Source organism: Aquarana catesbeiana, linkage group LG03 (genome assembly GCF_042186555.1).
Source record: "Aquarana catesbeiana isolate 2022-GZ linkage group LG03, ASM4218655v1, whole genome shotgun sequence".
Taxonomy (NCBI): Eukaryota; Metazoa; Chordata; class Amphibia; order Anura; family Ranidae; genus Aquarana; species Aquarana catesbeiana.
In genome coordinates, this window is record NC_133326.1 from 718,821,755 (window position 1) to 718,840,253 (window position 18,499).

The 18,499-nt window shown below is 43.2% G+C and overlaps 1 protein-coding gene across 4 annotated transcripts in view; it reads left to right on the forward strand.

Moving 5' to 3' along the window:
* Positions 1-253: 253 nt before the first annotated feature.
* LOC141133712 (CD209 antigen-like protein C) overlaps positions 254-18,499 on the forward strand; it is a 123,988-nt gene continuing 105,742 nt past the window's right edge. Inside the window, exon 1 of one of the 4 annotated variants that reach the window (XM_073623228.1) lies at positions 254-442. In XM_073623228.1, the coding sequence (XP_073479329.1) occupies positions 409-442 (34 nt within the window). In that variant the 5' untranslated portion in view covers positions 254-408. The remainder of the gene's footprint in view (positions 443-18,499) is intronic. The other 3 variants (XM_073623229.1, XM_073623232.1, XM_073623230.1) reach the window with 3 other exon arrangements.

An 18,499-nucleotide genomic window follows, 5' to 3' on the forward strand; every position in this document is an offset into this window, starting at 1 on the left:
ATCGCTGCTAAATGTATCACTGCTCGCTTCAGCCAGAGGTTCAGCTTATACCCATTTAGTTTGGCCAGTCAAAGAACCATCAAACAGCCTTAAAATGATCCTATCGTGAGTTCAGACCAACCCAGAGCTGATCCCTAACGCGGAGTGATGTACACTGTGTATTATATATTGCTTCACGGCCAGAACCCCCCCCCCCCCCTCCCCGAGTTCAAATATCTGATTCAGTAATATTTCTACTGATAATACAGAAATTCATACACTTCCTCTATGTGTGTCCGTGGTATTTGTAAGTTCCCAAAATCAAAATGTAGTAACTCCTTCTTTTACTGGAATTCTAAAGATAACAAGCACAGATATTGAAGACACGGACTCTGCAGGGCACGGAATCGGGTTTGTCCGCAACGTGCAATGAGGAGACCTGAGAATCTGGAGATGAAGGCAGGTAGGTCAGAGATGTGATTATTGATGAATACTGAAGGAAGTGGGAATCCTGACAAAAAAGTTTAGTATCCTTAAAGGGTTTGTAATTAATGTTAATCAATCTCCTTGTTGTGTAATCAATCTCCTTAAAGGGTGTGTAATCAATGTTAATCAATCTCCAATGTGTAATCAATCTCCTTGTTTGCCTGGTAAAAATTCCACCAAAAAAGTTGTGTTATGTTTGTTAGGGAAAAAAAAACTCTTCTTGATCCTACCAGTGACATTATTACAGAATTAGTCAGGTTGAATAAAGACCAAAGTCGATCAAGTTCAACAATCAGAGAAAATAAATAAATAAAAATATAAAAAGCTCTATACTACAACTGATCCAGAGGAAGGCAAAAAAAAAAAAAAAATATATATATATATATATATATATATATATATATATATATATATATATAAAGCATGGTACAACGTGCCCCACCAAGAAAAAAATATTCCTGAACCCACAGAAGGCAGATAATTCCCTGGATTTACAATTTATTACCTATACATGTTAGTAAGCAATTACATAATAAGTCTGGTTGAAAAAAGTACATTTATTTCAACCAATAAAAGCAGAGACAAAAATAATTTATTCTATTCCACATTTTCACAGCTTTCACTGTGAAGAAGACTTTCTGTATTTAGAGATTAAGTCTCTTTTCCTCCAGACATAAAGAAAGCCCCTTTGTCCTCTGACCTTAAGGTGAATAACTCAACACCAAGTACACTATATGGACCACTTATGTATGTATACATGGTGATCATATCCCCCTTATGTATGTATACATGGTGATCATATCCCCCTTATGTATTTATACATACAGATCATATCCCCCTTATTAGGGATGAGCCGAACACCCCCCCTGTTCGGTTCACACCAGAACTTGCGAACAGGCAAAAAAATCATTCGAACACACGAACACCGTTAAAGTCTATGGGACACGAACATGAATAATCAAAAGTGCTAATTTTAAAGGCTTATATGCAAGTTATTGTCATAAAAAGTGTTTGGGGACCCGGGTCCTGCCCCAGGGGACATGGATCAATGCAAAAAAAGTTTTAAAAACGGCTGTTTTTTCGGGAGCAGTGATTTTAATAATGCTTAAAGTCAAACAATAAAAGTGTAATATTCCTTTAAATTTCGTACCTGGGGGGTGTCTATAGAATGCCTGTAAAGGTGCGCATGTTTCCCGTGTTTAGAACAGTCTGACAGCAAAATGACATTTCAAAGGAAAAAAGTAATTTAAAACTACTCGCGGCTATAATGAATTGCCGGTCCGACAATACACATAAAAGTTCATTGATAAAAACGGCATGGGATTTCCCCACAGGGGAGCCCCGAACCAATATTAAAAAAAATGACGTGGAACAGTTCTCCATCACTTGGACCTCGTGGTCAATGTTTCGATACTCCGATGACTTCTCAGTATGGGCCAGGGATGACCCACCTCCATCCACCGGCTAGCCATGCCGGGGTGTCTTTCTTTCCCACCTTTTTTATTATTCTCTATTTCTGTTCCCATCAACACTCTCTCTTCTCTTTTTTTTGCCAACTCTCATGCATATACTGAAACAAGTAAACAGTTAAATAAAGGTCATATACCTTTCTATAGTTCAACGACTTGAATACCTAATATAAGTAAATAAAAGATCACGACAGCATATCAACCTGATTTGGTAGATCCTTATAATGCCAGCATGCAAATCATAAGGGTAAACATATGTTGGATCCCACATGTTTGTTACTCTTCTCATATGTCTAAAGGCTTTTATGATCAATACGAGACTTCGTTGATACACCTGAGACTATGTGCCAAAATGTTATTCTATAGGTTCATCTCTGATAAAGTTTAAATCCATTGTTCTGTGCATACTATATGTAATGTTCTAATGTAGAACACTTTTTTTTTTATATATGTTAAACTTTTTTCGCTTGAAATAAAATAAGATTGAAAAGAAAAAAAATGACGTGGGGGTCCCCCTAAATTCCATACCAGGCCCTTCAGGTCTGGTATGGATATTAAGGGGAACCCCGGCCAAAATTTAAAAAAAATTGTGTGGGGTCCCCCTCAAAATCTATACCAGACCCTTCAGGTCTGGTATGGATTGTAAGGGGAAACACGTGCCAAGATTTAAAAAAAAATGGCGTGGGGTCCCCAACAATAAATCCATACCAGACCCTTATCCGAGCATAGAGAACTATCATGGGGAATATGGCGCTGTTCAAAAGTGAATGGAAATAAAAATAGTACCCCAAAAAAATATACATCAAAGTGTAATACTACAATATGTGGGAAATACTGTAAATGAATGCGTAAATAGTAAACAAACAGTGTGTCATGTGCAAATGCCACATGTGTAAAACTTCACATAATATTATAAAATCAAGTGCAAATAAATGTAGGTATAGCTGGAGCATCAATGGTCCTAAAAGAAATGCATACACCTAAAAATAATGATATGGATATAAAGAAAAAAAAATATATATGTGTAATGTTAGTGCTGGTTTAAAAAATCCCAGAAAAGAAAAAACACATAAAATATACCCCAAAAAAATTGCACAATTAGGATCAATCAGTATAATAAGGTATTAATGTGATAGTGCACCAAGATCATCCAAAATAGGATCCAAATGATTTAAGTGTCCAAACAAAAATAAAGTTCTATATATGTGAAAAAAGAAAAAATCTGTGAGAAGTGTCTCTGCTTCCAAAGGATCCCGTGTGGATTATTGTAGTTATTATGTGATCTCCTCCTCTGGAACCCCCACTTGTGTCCCCACTCACCAGAAGGCCCAACCCCTGCAGGGGTAATGAGCATGTAAATGTAGATCCAATGGCAGGAATAGATTGGTGTCCCCCTCAGTGACTCCATGATCTCCTTCCTGGTTGTGTCACCACTGGTCCTTTAATGAAGTCCACCGGAGCGTGTCCATATGCATTGAGAAGAGAGGAGCCTCATAGTGTAAATACAAAAAGTTTATTTAGCCAGTCAGCTTACATTTAAAATAAGTAGGTAAAACGAATGGTATCCGAGTAGGAAGTGGTACTGTTCCACCGGCTAATGAGGGGCCAATAGCCGAGACAGTAGTGAGGCAGCGGCATGCGTTCCACAGCCTGACTGCCGAAAACCGGAAGTGTTCGAACAACAGCTAGAGCGACGTATGCGTACCAACGTGACCACGCCTTACGCGTTTCATCATCAAGACGTCATCTGAGGCGCGGCCATCTTGGTACTCCATACGTCCTAATATGCTACAGGGAGGCGCCGCGTGTCCAATCCAAATGGGAGAATGGTATGAGAAGAACACGCCCACCCAGCGGGGAATATTGAATAGGCTCCTATGGGAGGACTAAGGGCAAACCCACAGGCATAACACCCCCTGGGGGAGAAAGGTGAAAGTGTACAATTGTTTAAAAGGTGTGTGATAAGTATCTCTATGGGGCGCCTCCATGCAAAGTTAGAAGCAGCAAATTAGAATTGATAATTAACCTAACAGGCAAACAGATTATAATACAATCAGCTTACATGTGAACGCTGATACAAAGGAGAAGGAAAAAGGCACATGTCAAATCATACCACTCATAAATAAAAAATAAAGGTAAGATGATGGCAACAGTATGAAAAAAATAAATAAAATATACAAAAATGTATAAAAATTAATAAATAATAATCCAAAAAATAAAAAGTAAAAAATGTAGGTAAAAAGGCAAGAAATTAACTTTACGCCATAAAATGTTTACTCACAACGATAATTAATATATAATATCTCAAGCTCATGAAAATGGGGGGAATTTCAAATCATGATAAAACCCCCCTCTGATAAAAGCAGGTATTAAAAATATAAAAATGTAAAAAAGTGAAAAGAATGGAAAAAATGAAGAAAATGAAGAAAAGGGGGAGGTGTGCAGTATCCACTCAGGTTATTCTATGTGAAGCTAGTATAAGTTGATCAACCTTTAGAGGGCTGGAGAAGGAGGCTATGTTGAACTGAGGGGAATATAAACATATACCATAAGACGATTAGAATTAGCAAAATGATGTATAATTCATTATTAAAATATGTGCAAGTGTATGCTCCCAGATCAAACCCTCAGTAAAAAAGACTCACTGGTATATATTATATATCCTAAAAATATGAGTTTATGCATGGGTTGGAGGGCGGAGCTAGAAATGAGATAAGAAGCAATTTAAATCGATGTCCACGTTAAGTCCTCTAGGCACCAAGCTATCTAGACGGTATATGCATCTGGTTTCGTTCTGGGATATCTGTATCTTCTTACTACCCCCCCTCCAATGGTCCTTAATGGTATCAATACCATAAAAAACTAAACCAGAGGGATCCCTGTGATGAAATTCGTCGAAGTGTCTTGAGAGGTTATGCTTAGGAAACCCCTTTTTTATATTGTTAATGTGCTCTCTGATGCGCACACATAGGGGTCTAGTAGTCCTGCTCACATATTGCAGTCGGCACGGGCATTATGCAATATGTGGGCAGGACTACTAGACCCCTATGTGTGCGCATCAGAGAGCACATTAACAATATAAAAAAGGGGTTTCCTAAGCATAACCTCTCTAGACACTTCCACGAATTTCATCACAGGGATCCCTCTGGTTTAGTTTTTCATGGTATTGATACCATTAAGGACCATTGGAGGGGAGGTAGTAAGAAGATACAGATATCCCAGAACGAAACCAGATGCATATACCGTCTAGATAGCTTGGTGCCTAGAGGACTTAACGTGGACATCGATTTAAATTGCTTCTTATCTCATTTCTAGCTCCGCCCTCCAACCCATGCATAAACTCATATTTTTAGGATATATAATATATACCAGTGAGTCTTTTTTACTGAGGGTTTGATCTGGGAGCATACACTCGCACATATTTTAATAATGAATTATACATCATTTTGCTAATTCTAATCATCTTATGGTATATGTTTATATTCCCCTCAGTTCAACATAGCCTCCTTCTCCAGCCCTCTAAAGGTTGATCAACTTATACTAGCTTCACATAGAATAACCTGAGTGGATACTACACACCTCCTCCTTTTCTTCATTTTCTTCATTTTTTCCATTCTTTTCACTTTTTTTACATTTTTATATTTTTAATACCTGCTTTTATCAGAGGGGGGTTTTATCATGATTTGAAATTCCCCCCATTTTCATGAGCTTGAGATATTATATATTAATTATCGTTGTGAGTAAACATTTTATGGCGTAAAGTTAATTTCTTGCCTTTTTACCTACATTTTTTACTTTTTATTTTTTGGATTATTATTTATTAATTTTTATACATTTTTGTATATTTTATTTATTTTTTTCATACTGTTGCCATCATCTTACCTTTATTTTTTATTTATGAGTGGTATGATTTGACATGTGCCTTTTTCCTTCTCCTTTGTATCAGCGTTCACATGTAAGCTGATTGTATTATAATCTGTTTGCCTGTTAGGTTAATTATCAATTCTAATTTGCTGCTTCTAACTTTGCATGGAGGCGCCCCATAGAGATACTTATCACACACCTTTTAAACAATTGTACACTTTCACCTTTCTCCCCCAGGGGGTTTTATGCCTGTGGGTTTGCCCTTAGTCCTCCCATAGGAGCCTATTCAATATTCCCCGCTGGGTGGGCGTGTTCTTCTCATACCATTCTCCCATTTGGATTGGACACCCGGCGCCTCCCTGTAGCATATTAGGAAGTATGGAGTACCAAGATGGCCACGCCTCAGATAACGTCTTGATGATGAAACGGGTAAGTCGTGGTCACGTTGGTACGCATACGTCGCTCTAGCTGTTGTTCGAACACTTCCGGTTTTCAGCAGTCGGGCTGTGGAACGCACGCCGCTGCCTCGCTACTGTCTCGGCTATTGGCCCCTCATTAGCCGGTGGAACAGTACCACTTCCTAGTTGGATACCATTCGTTTTACCTATTTGTTTTAAATGTAAGCTGACTGGCTAAATAAACTTTTTGGATTTACACTATGAGGCTCCTCTCTTCTCAATGCATATGGACACGCTCCGGTAACTTCATTAAAGGACCAGTGGTGGCACAACCAGGAAGGAGATGGTGGAGTCACTGAGGGGGACACCGATCTATTCCTGCCATTGGATCTACATTTACATGCTCATTACCCCTGCAGGGGTTGGGCCTTCCCGTGAGTGGGGACACAAGTGGGGGTTCCAGAGGAGGAGATCACATAATAACTACAACAATCCACACGGGATCCTTTGGAAGCAGAGACACTTCTCACAGATTTTTTCTTTTTTCACATATATAGAACTTTATTTTTGTTTGGACACTTACTGTAAATCATTTGGATCCTATTTTGGATGATCTTGGTGCACTATCACATTAATACCTTATTATACTGATTGATCCTAATTGTGCAATTTTTTGGGGGTATATTTTATGTGTTTTTTCTTTTCTGGGATTTTTTAAATCAGCACTAACATTACACATATATATATTTTTTTCTTTATATCCATATCATTATTTTTAGGTGTATGCATTTCTTTTAGGACCATTGATGCTCCAGCTACACCTACATTTATTTGCACTTGATTTTATAATATTATGTGAAGTTTTACGCATGTGGCATTTGCACATGACACACTGTTTGTTTGCTATTTACGCATTCATTTACAGTATTTCCCACATATTGTAGTATTACACTTTGATGTATTTTTTTTGGGGTACTATTTTTATTTCCATTCACTTTTGAACAGCGCCTTATTCCCCATGATAGTTCTCTAGTCTTTTGGATTTCATCTTGGTGTTTTCCTTTTTTTGGGGGGGCTGCAGTTCTTTTAAGATACTGTCCTAAGCGCGGAATATTTGAGTTCGCCTTATCCGAGCATGCAACCTGGCAGGTCGCAGGAAAAGAGGGGGGGACGAGAGAGCACCCCCCTCCTGAACCGTACCAGGCCATATGTCCTCAACATTGGGAGGGTGCTTTGGGGTAGCCCCCCAAAACATCTTGTCCCCATGTTGATGGGGATAAGGGCCTCATCCCCACAACCCTTGCCCGGTGGTTGTGGGGGTCTGCGGGCGGGGGGCTTATCGGAATCTGGAAGCCCCCTTTAACAAGAGGACCCCCAGATACCGGCCCCCCCCTGTGTGAAATGGTAAGGGGGTACAAAAATACCCCTACCAATTCACAAAAAAACTGTCAAAAATGTTAAAAATGACAAGAGACAGTTTTTGACAATTCCTTTATTTAAATGCTTCTTCTTTCTTCTGTCTTCCTTCGGTTTCTTCCTCCATCTTCTTCTTCTTCTGGTTCTTCCTCTTCTTCGTCCGGCATTTTCCTCCACGGGCCGCTCCCCATTCACCATGATGGGAGGCTTCCGCTGTGTGACGCTTCTCGTCTTCTGACGGTTCTTAAATAATGGAGGGCGGGGCCACCCGGTGACCCCGCCTCCTCTGACGCACAGGGACTTGACGGGGACTTCCCTGTGGCATCCTCGTGATGTCAGAGGGGGGCAGGGTCACCTGTTACGTAACGGGTATTGGTATTGTCATAAAAAGCGTTTGGGGACCCGGGTCCTGCCCCAGGGGACATGTATTAATGCAAAAAAAGTTTTAAAAACAGACGTTTTTTCGGGAGCAGTGATTGTAATAATGCTTAAAGTGAAACAATAAAAGTGAAATATTCCTTTAAATTTCGTACCTGGGGGGTGTCTATAGTATGCCTGTAAAGTGGCACATTTTGCCCGTGTTTACAACAGTCCCTGCACAAAATGACATTTCTAAAGAAAAAAAGTAATTTTACCCGCGATCGCCTCACGAAGAGGATGAAAACAGCATCTCCCCGTTCTGCCTAGTGACAGTGTCACTGATATCTGCTCCCTGTCATCGGGAGCAGAGATCAGTGATGTGTCACAGCTAGCCCATCCCCCCTACAGTTAGAAAACACTCCCTAGTACTGACTTAACCCCTCCCCGCCCCTAGTGGTTAACCCCTTCACTGCCAGTGTCATTTACACAGGAATCAGAGCATTTTTATAGCACTACTTGCTGTATAAATGACAATGGTCCCAAAAATGTGTCAAAAATGTCCGATGTGTCCGCCATAATGTTGCAGTCACAATAAAAATCGCTGATCGCTGCCATTACTAGTAAAAAAAAAAAAAATATTAATAAAAATGCCATAAAACTATCCCCTATTTTGTAAACGCTATAACTTTTGCGCAAACCAAACAATAAACGCTTATTGCAAATTTTTTTTACCAAAAATATGTAGGAGAATATGTATGAGAATATGTTCGAGTCGAACTCATGTTGGACCTGAACATAAAGCCTGAACATAAAGCCCATCCCTAATGGTGATCATATCCCCCTTATGTATTTATACATGGTGATCATGTCCCCCCCTTATATAATTATACATGGAGATCATATCCCCCCCTTATGTATTTATACATGTTGATCATATCCGCCTTATGTATTTATACATGTTGATCATATCCCCCTTATGTATTTATACATGGTGATCATATCCCCCTTATGTATTTATACATGGTGATCATATCCCCCCTTATGTATTTATAAATATTTATCATATCCCCCCTTATGTATTTATACATGGAGATCATATCCCCCTTATGTATTTATACATGGAGATCATATCCCCCTTATGTATTTATACATGGAGATCATATCCCCCTTATGTATTTATACATGGTGATTGTGATGGATCTCAAATACCCCTGCTGGGCACCCTCCGCCAGACCTGTGTCTCCTGTCCTCCAAACGCACCCGCAGCCTGCACCTGCAGACTCGCCATAACCAGCCCTTAACCCTTCAATCGCAAGATAAGCCACACAGGTGTTGAGGGTTAAACATGCAGAGCAAAAACACTAGGGATGAGCTTCGTGTTCGAGTCGAACCCATGTTCGACTCGAACATTGGCTGTTCGCCCGTTCGCCGAATTGCTGGCTGATGCATTGCTGGCTGATGATTGGCCAAGCATGCACTATGACCCGCATGCTTGGCCAATCACAGCGCCGCCTTAACAGAGAGCCGTAATTGGCCAAAGCCAAGGAGGCTTTGGCCAATTATGGCTCAGGGGATTTAGTACACGCCCCACACTATATAAGGCCGCCTACACGGCGGCCCTGTGTAGGGTGTGTTCCGGCGTTCATTAAGAGAGAGAGAGAGACAGACAGTAACATTTGATTTGAGTTAGATAGATTAGGCAGAACAGTCAGTCAGTTAGCTGCACTTACAGTGTATTGTGTATATATATGCATCCCAGGTGTTGCATATATATATACACTGTATTCAGTTTAGCTAGATCCGTTCCTGTTATCTTCTAGACTATTTACATTTAGTGCAGTGCGTCCTGCTCACAGTGTTCAGCTAGATCCGTTCCTGTTATATTCCTACTGACAGGCAGGCTTGTCTTGTTACAGTATTTACAGCTACCTGAAGAAAATTACTGGTGTTCTTTTGATCCTATTAGTACCACAGTCAGGCAGCTAGACTATTTACAGTTAGTACAGTGCGTCCTGCTCACAGTGTTCAGCTAAACCTACAAGTTAGTGGGGTGCGTCTTGGTCACAGTGTTCAGCTAAACCTACAAGTTAGTGTGGTGTGTCCACCTCACAGTGTTCAGCTAAACCTACAAGTTAGTGCAGTGCGTCCTGCTCACAGTGTTCAGCTAGATCCGTTCCTGTTATCTTCCTACTGACAGGCAGGCTTGTCTTGTTACAGTATATACAGCTACCTGAAGAAAATTGCTGGTGTTCTTTTGATCCTATTAGTACCACAGTCAGGCAGCTAGACTATTTACAGTTAGTGTAGTGCGTCCTGCTCACAGTGTTCAGCTAAACCTACAAGTTAGTGGGGTGCGTCCTGCTCACAGTGTTCAGCTAAACCTACAAAAGTTAGTGGGGTGCGTCCTGCTCAGTGTTCAGCTAAACCTTCAAGTTAGTGCGGTGCGTCCTGCTCACAGTGTTCAGCTAGATCCGTTCCTGTTATCTTCTTACTGACAGGCAGGCTTGTCTTGTTACAGTATATACAGCTACCTGAAGAAAATTACTGGTGTTCTTTTGATCCTATTAGTACCACAGTCAGGCAGCTAGACTATTTACAGTTAGTGCAGTGCATCCTGCTCACAGTGTTCAGCTAGATCTACAAAATTTAGTGGGGTGCGTCCTGCTCAGTGTTCAGCTAAACCTTCAAGTTAGTGCGGTGCGTCCTGTTCACAGTGTTCAGCTAGATCCGTTCCTGTTATCTTCTTACTGACAGGCAGGCTTGTCTTGTTACAGTAAATACAGCTACCTGAAGAAAATTGCTGGTGTTCTTTTGATCCTATTAGTACCACAGTCAGGCAGCTAGACTATTTACAGTTAGTGCAGTGCGTCCTGCTCACAGTGTTCTGCTAAACCTACAAGTTAGTGGGGTGCGTCCTGCTCACAGTGTTCAGCTAAACCTACAAGTTAGTGGGGTGCGTCCACCTCACAGTGTTCAGCTAAACCTACAAGCTAGTGGGGTGCGTCCTGCTCACAGTGTTCAGCTAGATCCGTTTCTGTTATCTTCTTACTGACAGGCAGGCTTGTCTGGTTACAGTAAATACAGCTACCTGAAGAAAATTGCTGGTGTTCTTTTGATTCTATTAGTACCACAGTCAGGCAGCTAGACTATTTACAGTTAGTGCAGTGCGTCCTGCTCACAGTGTTCTGCTAAACCTACAAGTTAGTGGGGTGCGTCCTGCTCACAGTGTTCAGCTAAACCTACAAGTTAGTGGGGTGCGTCCTGCTCACAGTGTTCAGCTAGATCCGTTTCTGTTATCTTCTTACTGACAGGCAGGCTTGTCTTGTTACAGTAAATACAGCTACCTGAAGAAAATTGCTGGTGTTCTTTTGATCCTATTAGTACCACAGTCAGGCAGCTAGACTATTTACAGTTAGTGCAGTGCGTCCTGCTCACAGTGTTCTGCTAAACCTACAAGTTAGTGGGGTGCATCCACCTCACAGTGTTCAGCTAAAGCTACCTGTAGAAGGTTGGTGGTGTTCTCATACTACAGGCAGGCAGTTGATTTTGCTAGCTGCAGTATCAGTACATATATATATATATATATATATATATATATATATCCCAGCTTAGTGCAGCTACAGGCCATTAGTATGTCTGGAAGGCCAAGCAGGAGAGGCAGACAGTCACAAGCCAATAAGAGAGGGCAAGCAGGCTCTGTGTCTAGTGCTGGTCGTGGAGACGGTGCATCCTCATCAGCACGTGGCCATGGGACACGCTTGGCCTTTTTTTCGGCAGCTGGCCATGTTGAGCCGCAACATGCGGAAGACTTGGTCGAGTGGATGACCAAGCCGTCCTCATCCTCCTCATCCTCTCTCACCCATGCCCAGGGTACTTTGTCTGGCAAAGCAGCGGCCTCTTCCCTCGGCTCAATGTCATCAGTGACTCCTTCCCTAGCCCCACCATGTCCTCCTGAGGAGTCCCTTGAACTGTTTGACCACAGTGTTGGGTACATGCTCCAGGAGGATGCCCAGCGTTTGGAAGGCTTTGATGATGATACTGAGCTTGATGAAGGCAGTAACACGAGCACGGACAGAGGGGGTGCCCAAGAAGGACAGCAATCTGGCAGTCATGCTCCCCCTGCTGCAGCATACTGCCAGGTTTGCTCCAGTGATGAGGAGGGAGGGGATGATGAGGTCACTGACTCAACGTGGGTGCCTGATAGGAGAGAGGAGGAGGAGGAGGAGGCGGCACATCACCAACGAGGCAGGATGCCCTCCAGGGGCCAGCCTAAGGGCAGCACATTGACTGCATCACACCCCAAAGCTCCACATGTGCAGGGCGCTGCAGTCTCTGCGCGTTATTCAAAAAGTTCTTTGGTGTGGGCCTTTTTTGAGACGAGTGCATCAGATCGCACCGCTGCTATTTGCAACATATGTCTCAACCGTATCTCGCGTGGCCAAAACATCTCCCGCTTGGGTACCACATGCTTGACCAGACATATGTTGACCTGCCATGCAGTTCGTTGGCAAGCGTATCTAAAAGACCCACACCAAAGAACAAAGAGGACCTCTGCTTGCTCCTCATCAGCTGAGATTTCCAACCCCACTAGACCTTCAGTCCTCTCTGAGACCTGCACTGAGAGGAATGAAGGTGTAGAATTAGGTGTGTCACAGCCACGTACTTGTGGGCAATCTGATTTTGGTACACCGACGTCAGATTGTACCAGGCAAATTTCCCTGCCCCAGCTGCTGCACCGCCGAAAGAAGTTTGCTCCCAGCCATCCACATGCCCAGCGGTTGAATGCTAGCTTGGCAAAATTGCTAGCACTTCAACTGCTGCCTTTTCAGTTGGTAGACTCTGCCCCCTTCCGTGAGTTTGTGGAATGTGCGGTTCCTCAGTGGCAGGTACCCAAACACCACTTTTTCTCACGGAAGGCAATTCCGGCTCTCTACCAGCATGTGGAAGGCAATGTCCATGCCTCGCTGGACAGGGCGGTCAGCGGTAAGGTGCATATTACTGCTGACTCATGGTCCAGCAGGCATGGACAGGGACGTTACCTAAGTTTCACGGCGCATTGGGTGACTCTGCTGGCAGCTGGGAAGGATGCAGGACATGGTGCAGTAGTGTTGGAGGTTGTTCCGCCACCACGCCTCCAAAATGCTAATGATTGTGATACACCTGTCTCCTCCACCCCCTCCTCTTCTTCTTCCTCCATGGCCTCTTCCTCGGAACCAGCGGTGCTCCGTAGTCGTTCAAGGGGTACGCAAGTACGCAGGCCAAAAGATGCCATGCGGTGCTTGAGCTGGTGTGCTTGGGGGACAGGAGCCACACTGGGGCAGAGGTTCTGTCAGCTCTGCAGGGGCAGGTTCAGAGGTGGTTGACGCCACGCCAACTTAAGGCAGGAATGGTGGTTTGCGACAATGGCACCAACCTCCTCTCTGCCCTCCGACAGGGACAAATGACAAATGTGCCCTGTTTGGCTCATGTCCTTAACTTGGTGGTGCAGCGGTTCTTGGGCAGGTATCCGGGCTTACAGGATGTCCTGAGGCAGGCCAGGAAAGTCTGTGTGCATTTCCGCCGGTCATATAATGCCAGTGCTCGGCTGACGGACCTCCAAAAGGAGTTTAACCTGCCCAAGAACCGCCTAATCTGTGACATGCCCACCAGGTGGAACTCAATGTTGGCCATGCTGCAGCGGCTGCACACGCAGCAGAGGGCCATCAATGAGTACCTGTGCGACTATGGCACCAGGACAGGGTCAGGGGAGCTTGGTTTTTTTTCCCCACGCCAGTGGGCCATGATCAGGGATGCATGCACTGTCCTGTCACCATTTGAGGAGGCCACGAGGATGGTGAGCAGTGACAGTGCATGCATCAGTGACACTGTCCCCCTTGTCCACCTGTTGGAGCACACGCTGCGTGGAATAATGGACAGGGCACTTGAGGCAGAACAGAGGCAGGAAGAGGAGGACTTCCTTAGCTCTCAAGGCCCCCTTTATCCAGACAGTGTTCCTGCGTGCCCGCCGATCACACAGGAAGAGGACGAGGAGGAAGAGGAGGAGGAGGAGGAGGAAGATTGTGTCAGTATGGAGGTGGAGCCTGGCACTCAGCATCAGCAGCAGTCTTTAAGGGATCAGTCCCAAGAAACACATGGACTTGTACGTGGCTGGGAGGTGGTGGCTGCGGACCATGTCGTCCTTAGTGACCCAGAGGACTCCGGACCGAATGCCTCAGCAAACCTACGCTGCATGGCCTCCCTGATCCTGCAAAGCCTGCGTAAGGATCCTCGTATTCGTGGTATCAAGGAGAAGGACCAATACTGGCTGGCAACCCTCCTTGATCCACGTTACAAGGGTAAGGTTGCGGACCTTATCTTGCCATCGCAGAGGGAGCAGAGGATGAAACATCTTCGGGAGGCCTTGCAGAAAGGTCTGTGCAACGCGTTCCCAGAGACTGGGAGGTTACAAACTCCTGTTTCTGGACAACGTGTTGCTGAGGCTTCGGTCAGTCAAAGAAGGAGCGGTGGAGAAGGTGGCCGTCTGACCGATGCGTTCAGACAATTTTTTGGTCCGCAGCCCCAAGGTATGATCGGTTCCAGCAACCATCGCCAGCGTCTGTTTTACATGGTGCAGGAATACCTAGGGGCAAGATCAGACTTGGACACCTTTCCCACCGAAAATCCTCTGGGTTACTGGGTCTTGAGGATGGATCACTGGCCAGAGCTTGCACAGTATGCAATTGAGCTACTGGCCTGTCCTGCATCCAGCGTTCTTTCGGAACGCACATTCAGTGCTGCTGGAGGCATGGTAACCGATCACAGGGTGCGTCTGTCCACTGACTCAGTCGATCGACTGACCTTCATAAAAATGAATGAGTCTTGGATCACCACCAGCTACCAAGCACCTGATGCTGATGTAACCGAATAATTTTTTTTGAAATCTCAGATCCCTTCAAAGACTGCCTATGCTGATGCTGAGTGACTATCCCTGAGTAATTATCCTCTTCCTCCTCAATCATCACGCTGATAGCTTGTAAGAACATTTTTGGTTCTGGGCGCCACCACCAGTGCCTAAGGCACAATTTTTCAGCCCCTGTTTAACAGGGGCGTGCAATTACAATTTTTGATGTAATACTTTGCAGCAGGGCTCGTTCCTGCATTCCAACTAGAGTGTCTGTGAGGGGTTGCAGTGTTGTGGCACCAGCACCAGTGCCTAAGGCCCATTTTTTCTGCCCCTGTTTAACAGGGGCGTGTAATTACAATTTTTGATGCAATACTTTGCAGCAGGGCTCGTTCCTGCATTCCAACTAGAGTGTCTGTGAGGGGTTGCAGTGTTGTGGCACCAGCACCAGTGCCTAAGGCCCAATTTTTCAGCCCTTGTTTAACTGGGGCGTGTAATTACAATTCTTGATCTAATATTTCACAGCAGAGCCCTGTGAGGGCTTACAGTGTTGTGGCCACAGCAACACCTAAGGCCCAAATTTCTGCTGAGTATATATAGGGCAGGACCCTACTTTCAAACAACTAACTTACAAACGACTCCTACTTGCAAACGGAAGGAGACAACAGGAAGTGAGATGAAATCTACCCCTAGGAAGGGAAATTCTCTCCTGTAAGAGTTAATATGGGAAAAACATTTCTCCTTTCCACTGATGCTTTCCAATCCTTGTTCCACAAAAAAACCCAAATTTTCAAAAAACATTTTTCATTGGGACAAAAAGTGAGGTGTGATCTTCTGAAGAGGAGGAAAGACAGCAAAACAAATGTCACAGGGGTGATAACCCTTCCCTATGTTTTCCAAAAAGCTTAAAAAAGATTTTTTGGCTGGAGCTAAACACGTTAAAAATGTACCCGTTCAAAATTACAAAGAGATTCTACTTAACAACAAACCTACAGCCTGTATACTGCTGTTCAGAGTATATAGGGCCTGGTGGCCCTATACCTTTCCTTATTTTAATTTGGGTGCAGGGTTCCCCTTAATATCCATACAAGACCCAAAGGGCCTGGTAATGGACTGGGGGGTACCCATGCCGTTTGTCTCACTGATTTTCATCCATATTGCCAGGACCCGACATTACATTAAACCCGCAAGCAGTTTTAAATGAGATTTTTTCCTTTAAAAATGACATTTGGTGCAGGGACTGTTCTAAACACGGGAAACACGCGTCACTTTACAGGCATACTATAGACACCCCTCAGGTACGATATTTAAAGGAATATTTCACTTTTTTTTTTTTTACTTTAAGCATCATTAAAATCACTGCTCCCGAAAAAACGGCTGTTTTTAAAAGTTTTTTTTGCATTGATACATGTCCCCTGGGGTAGGACCCGGGTCCCCAAACCCTTTTTAGGACAATACCATGCAAATTAGCCTTTAAAATGAGCACTTTTGATTTCGAACGTTCGAGTCCCATAGACGTCAATGGGGTTCTAACGTTCGTGCGAACTTTTGGTCCGTTCGCAGGTTCTGGTGCGAACCGAACCGGGGGGTGTTCGGCTCATCCCTAATCAACACTTTATTAAGTACCAAACATACACTTTTAAACACAGTTAGGTACACTCCCCTTAACCTTGTCATAGAGGGGGTAGGGGACAAGGAAGAACCAATGGAAACTCAACACTTGTATATTCAAACAACTACAGTTGAAACACATAAAGGGATTTCGATAAGCAGGCAGCCCCTCTTTACACATCCCCTGCTGAGATGTGTCTCCAGACATTTGTCTACGTGCCATGACCCAACACATTTAAACACAGCAACAACAGTGGGGGGGGGGGGGATGGAGGAGAAGGGATGTAGCATTACATTACATTATCTCAATGCCATTTTGTCCCCAAGTCTCATAGTCCCACGCTTTGGGAATACCGCCATCTTGTATATGCCTTTATCAGCTAAAAGTACATTGTGGAATAAAAGTATATATTTAGCCCAGCCAGGCCAATAGGTTTAGTTAGCCAGGAATGACTCCACGAGCCCAGCCACAGATGCCGCGTTCACCCAGTTCCAATGAACCAGCGAACACGGACACAAAAGTTTGGAGGTGGCATCTTCTCCAGGAGGTGGGAGACGGCAAATAGCCCTCCAAATCTCATGTTCTTTGCTGGGCCATAGTCTGTGAGTAGGAGGCTAGCCCACAGCTCCCTCCAAAACACACAGTGACAGTGGGTTCTGTCACAGTGATAATATCCCCCTGTATGTATTTATACATGGAGATCATATCACCCTTATGTATTAATACATGGAGATCATATCACCCTTATGTATTAATACATGGAGATCATATTCCCCTTATGTATTTATACATGGAGATCATATCCCCCCTTATGAATTTATACATGAAGATCATATCCCCCTTATATATTTATACATGGAGATCATATCCCCCCTTATGTATTTATTCATGGAAATCATATCCCCCCTTATGTATTTATATATATAGGGATCATATCCCCCCTTAGGTATTTATACATGGTGATCATATCCCCCCTTATGTATTTATATATATAGGGATCATATCCCCCCTTAGGTATTTATACATGGTGATCATATCCCCCCTTATGTTTTTATACATGGAGATCATATCTCCCCTTATGTATTCATACATGGAGATCATATCCACCTTATATATTTATACATGGTGATCATATCCCCCCTTATGTATTTATATATGGGGATCATATCTCCCTGTATGTATTTATACATGGTGATCATACCCCCCTTTATGTATTTATACATGGAGATCATATCCCCCTTAGGAAATCATATCCCCCCCTTATGTATTTTTTATATGGGGATCATATCCCCCCTTATCTGTTTATACATGAACATCATATCCCCCCTTATGTATTTATACATGGAGATCATATCCCCCCCTTATATATTTATACATGGAGATCATATCCCCCTTATGTATTTATACATGGAGATCATATCCCCCTTATATATTTATACATGGAGATCATATCCCCCCTTTTGTATTTATACATGGTGATCATATCCCCCCTTATGTATTTATACATGGAAATCATATCCCCCCTTATGTATTTATACATGAACATCATATCCCCCCTTATGTATTTATACATGGAGATCATATCCCCCCTTATGAATTTATACATGAACATCATATCCCCCTTATGTATTTATACATGGAGATCATACCACCCTTATATATTTATACATGGAGATCATATCCCCCCTTATGTATTTATACATGAACATCATATCCCCCTTATGTATTTATACATGGAGATCATACCACCCTTATATATTTATACATGGAGATCATATCCCCCTTATATATTTATACATTATTATTATTATTATTATTATTATACAGGATTTATATAGCGCCGACAGTTTACGCAGCGCTTTACAACAACATTAGGGCAGACAGTACAAGTACAATACAATTCAATACAAGAGGAATCAGAGGGCCCTGCTCGTTAGAGCTTACAATCTAGGAGGGAGGGTCAAGTTATACAAAAGGGTAATAGCTGTGGGGGATGAGCTAATGGAGAAAATAATGCAGTTGTTAGATGGAGGCA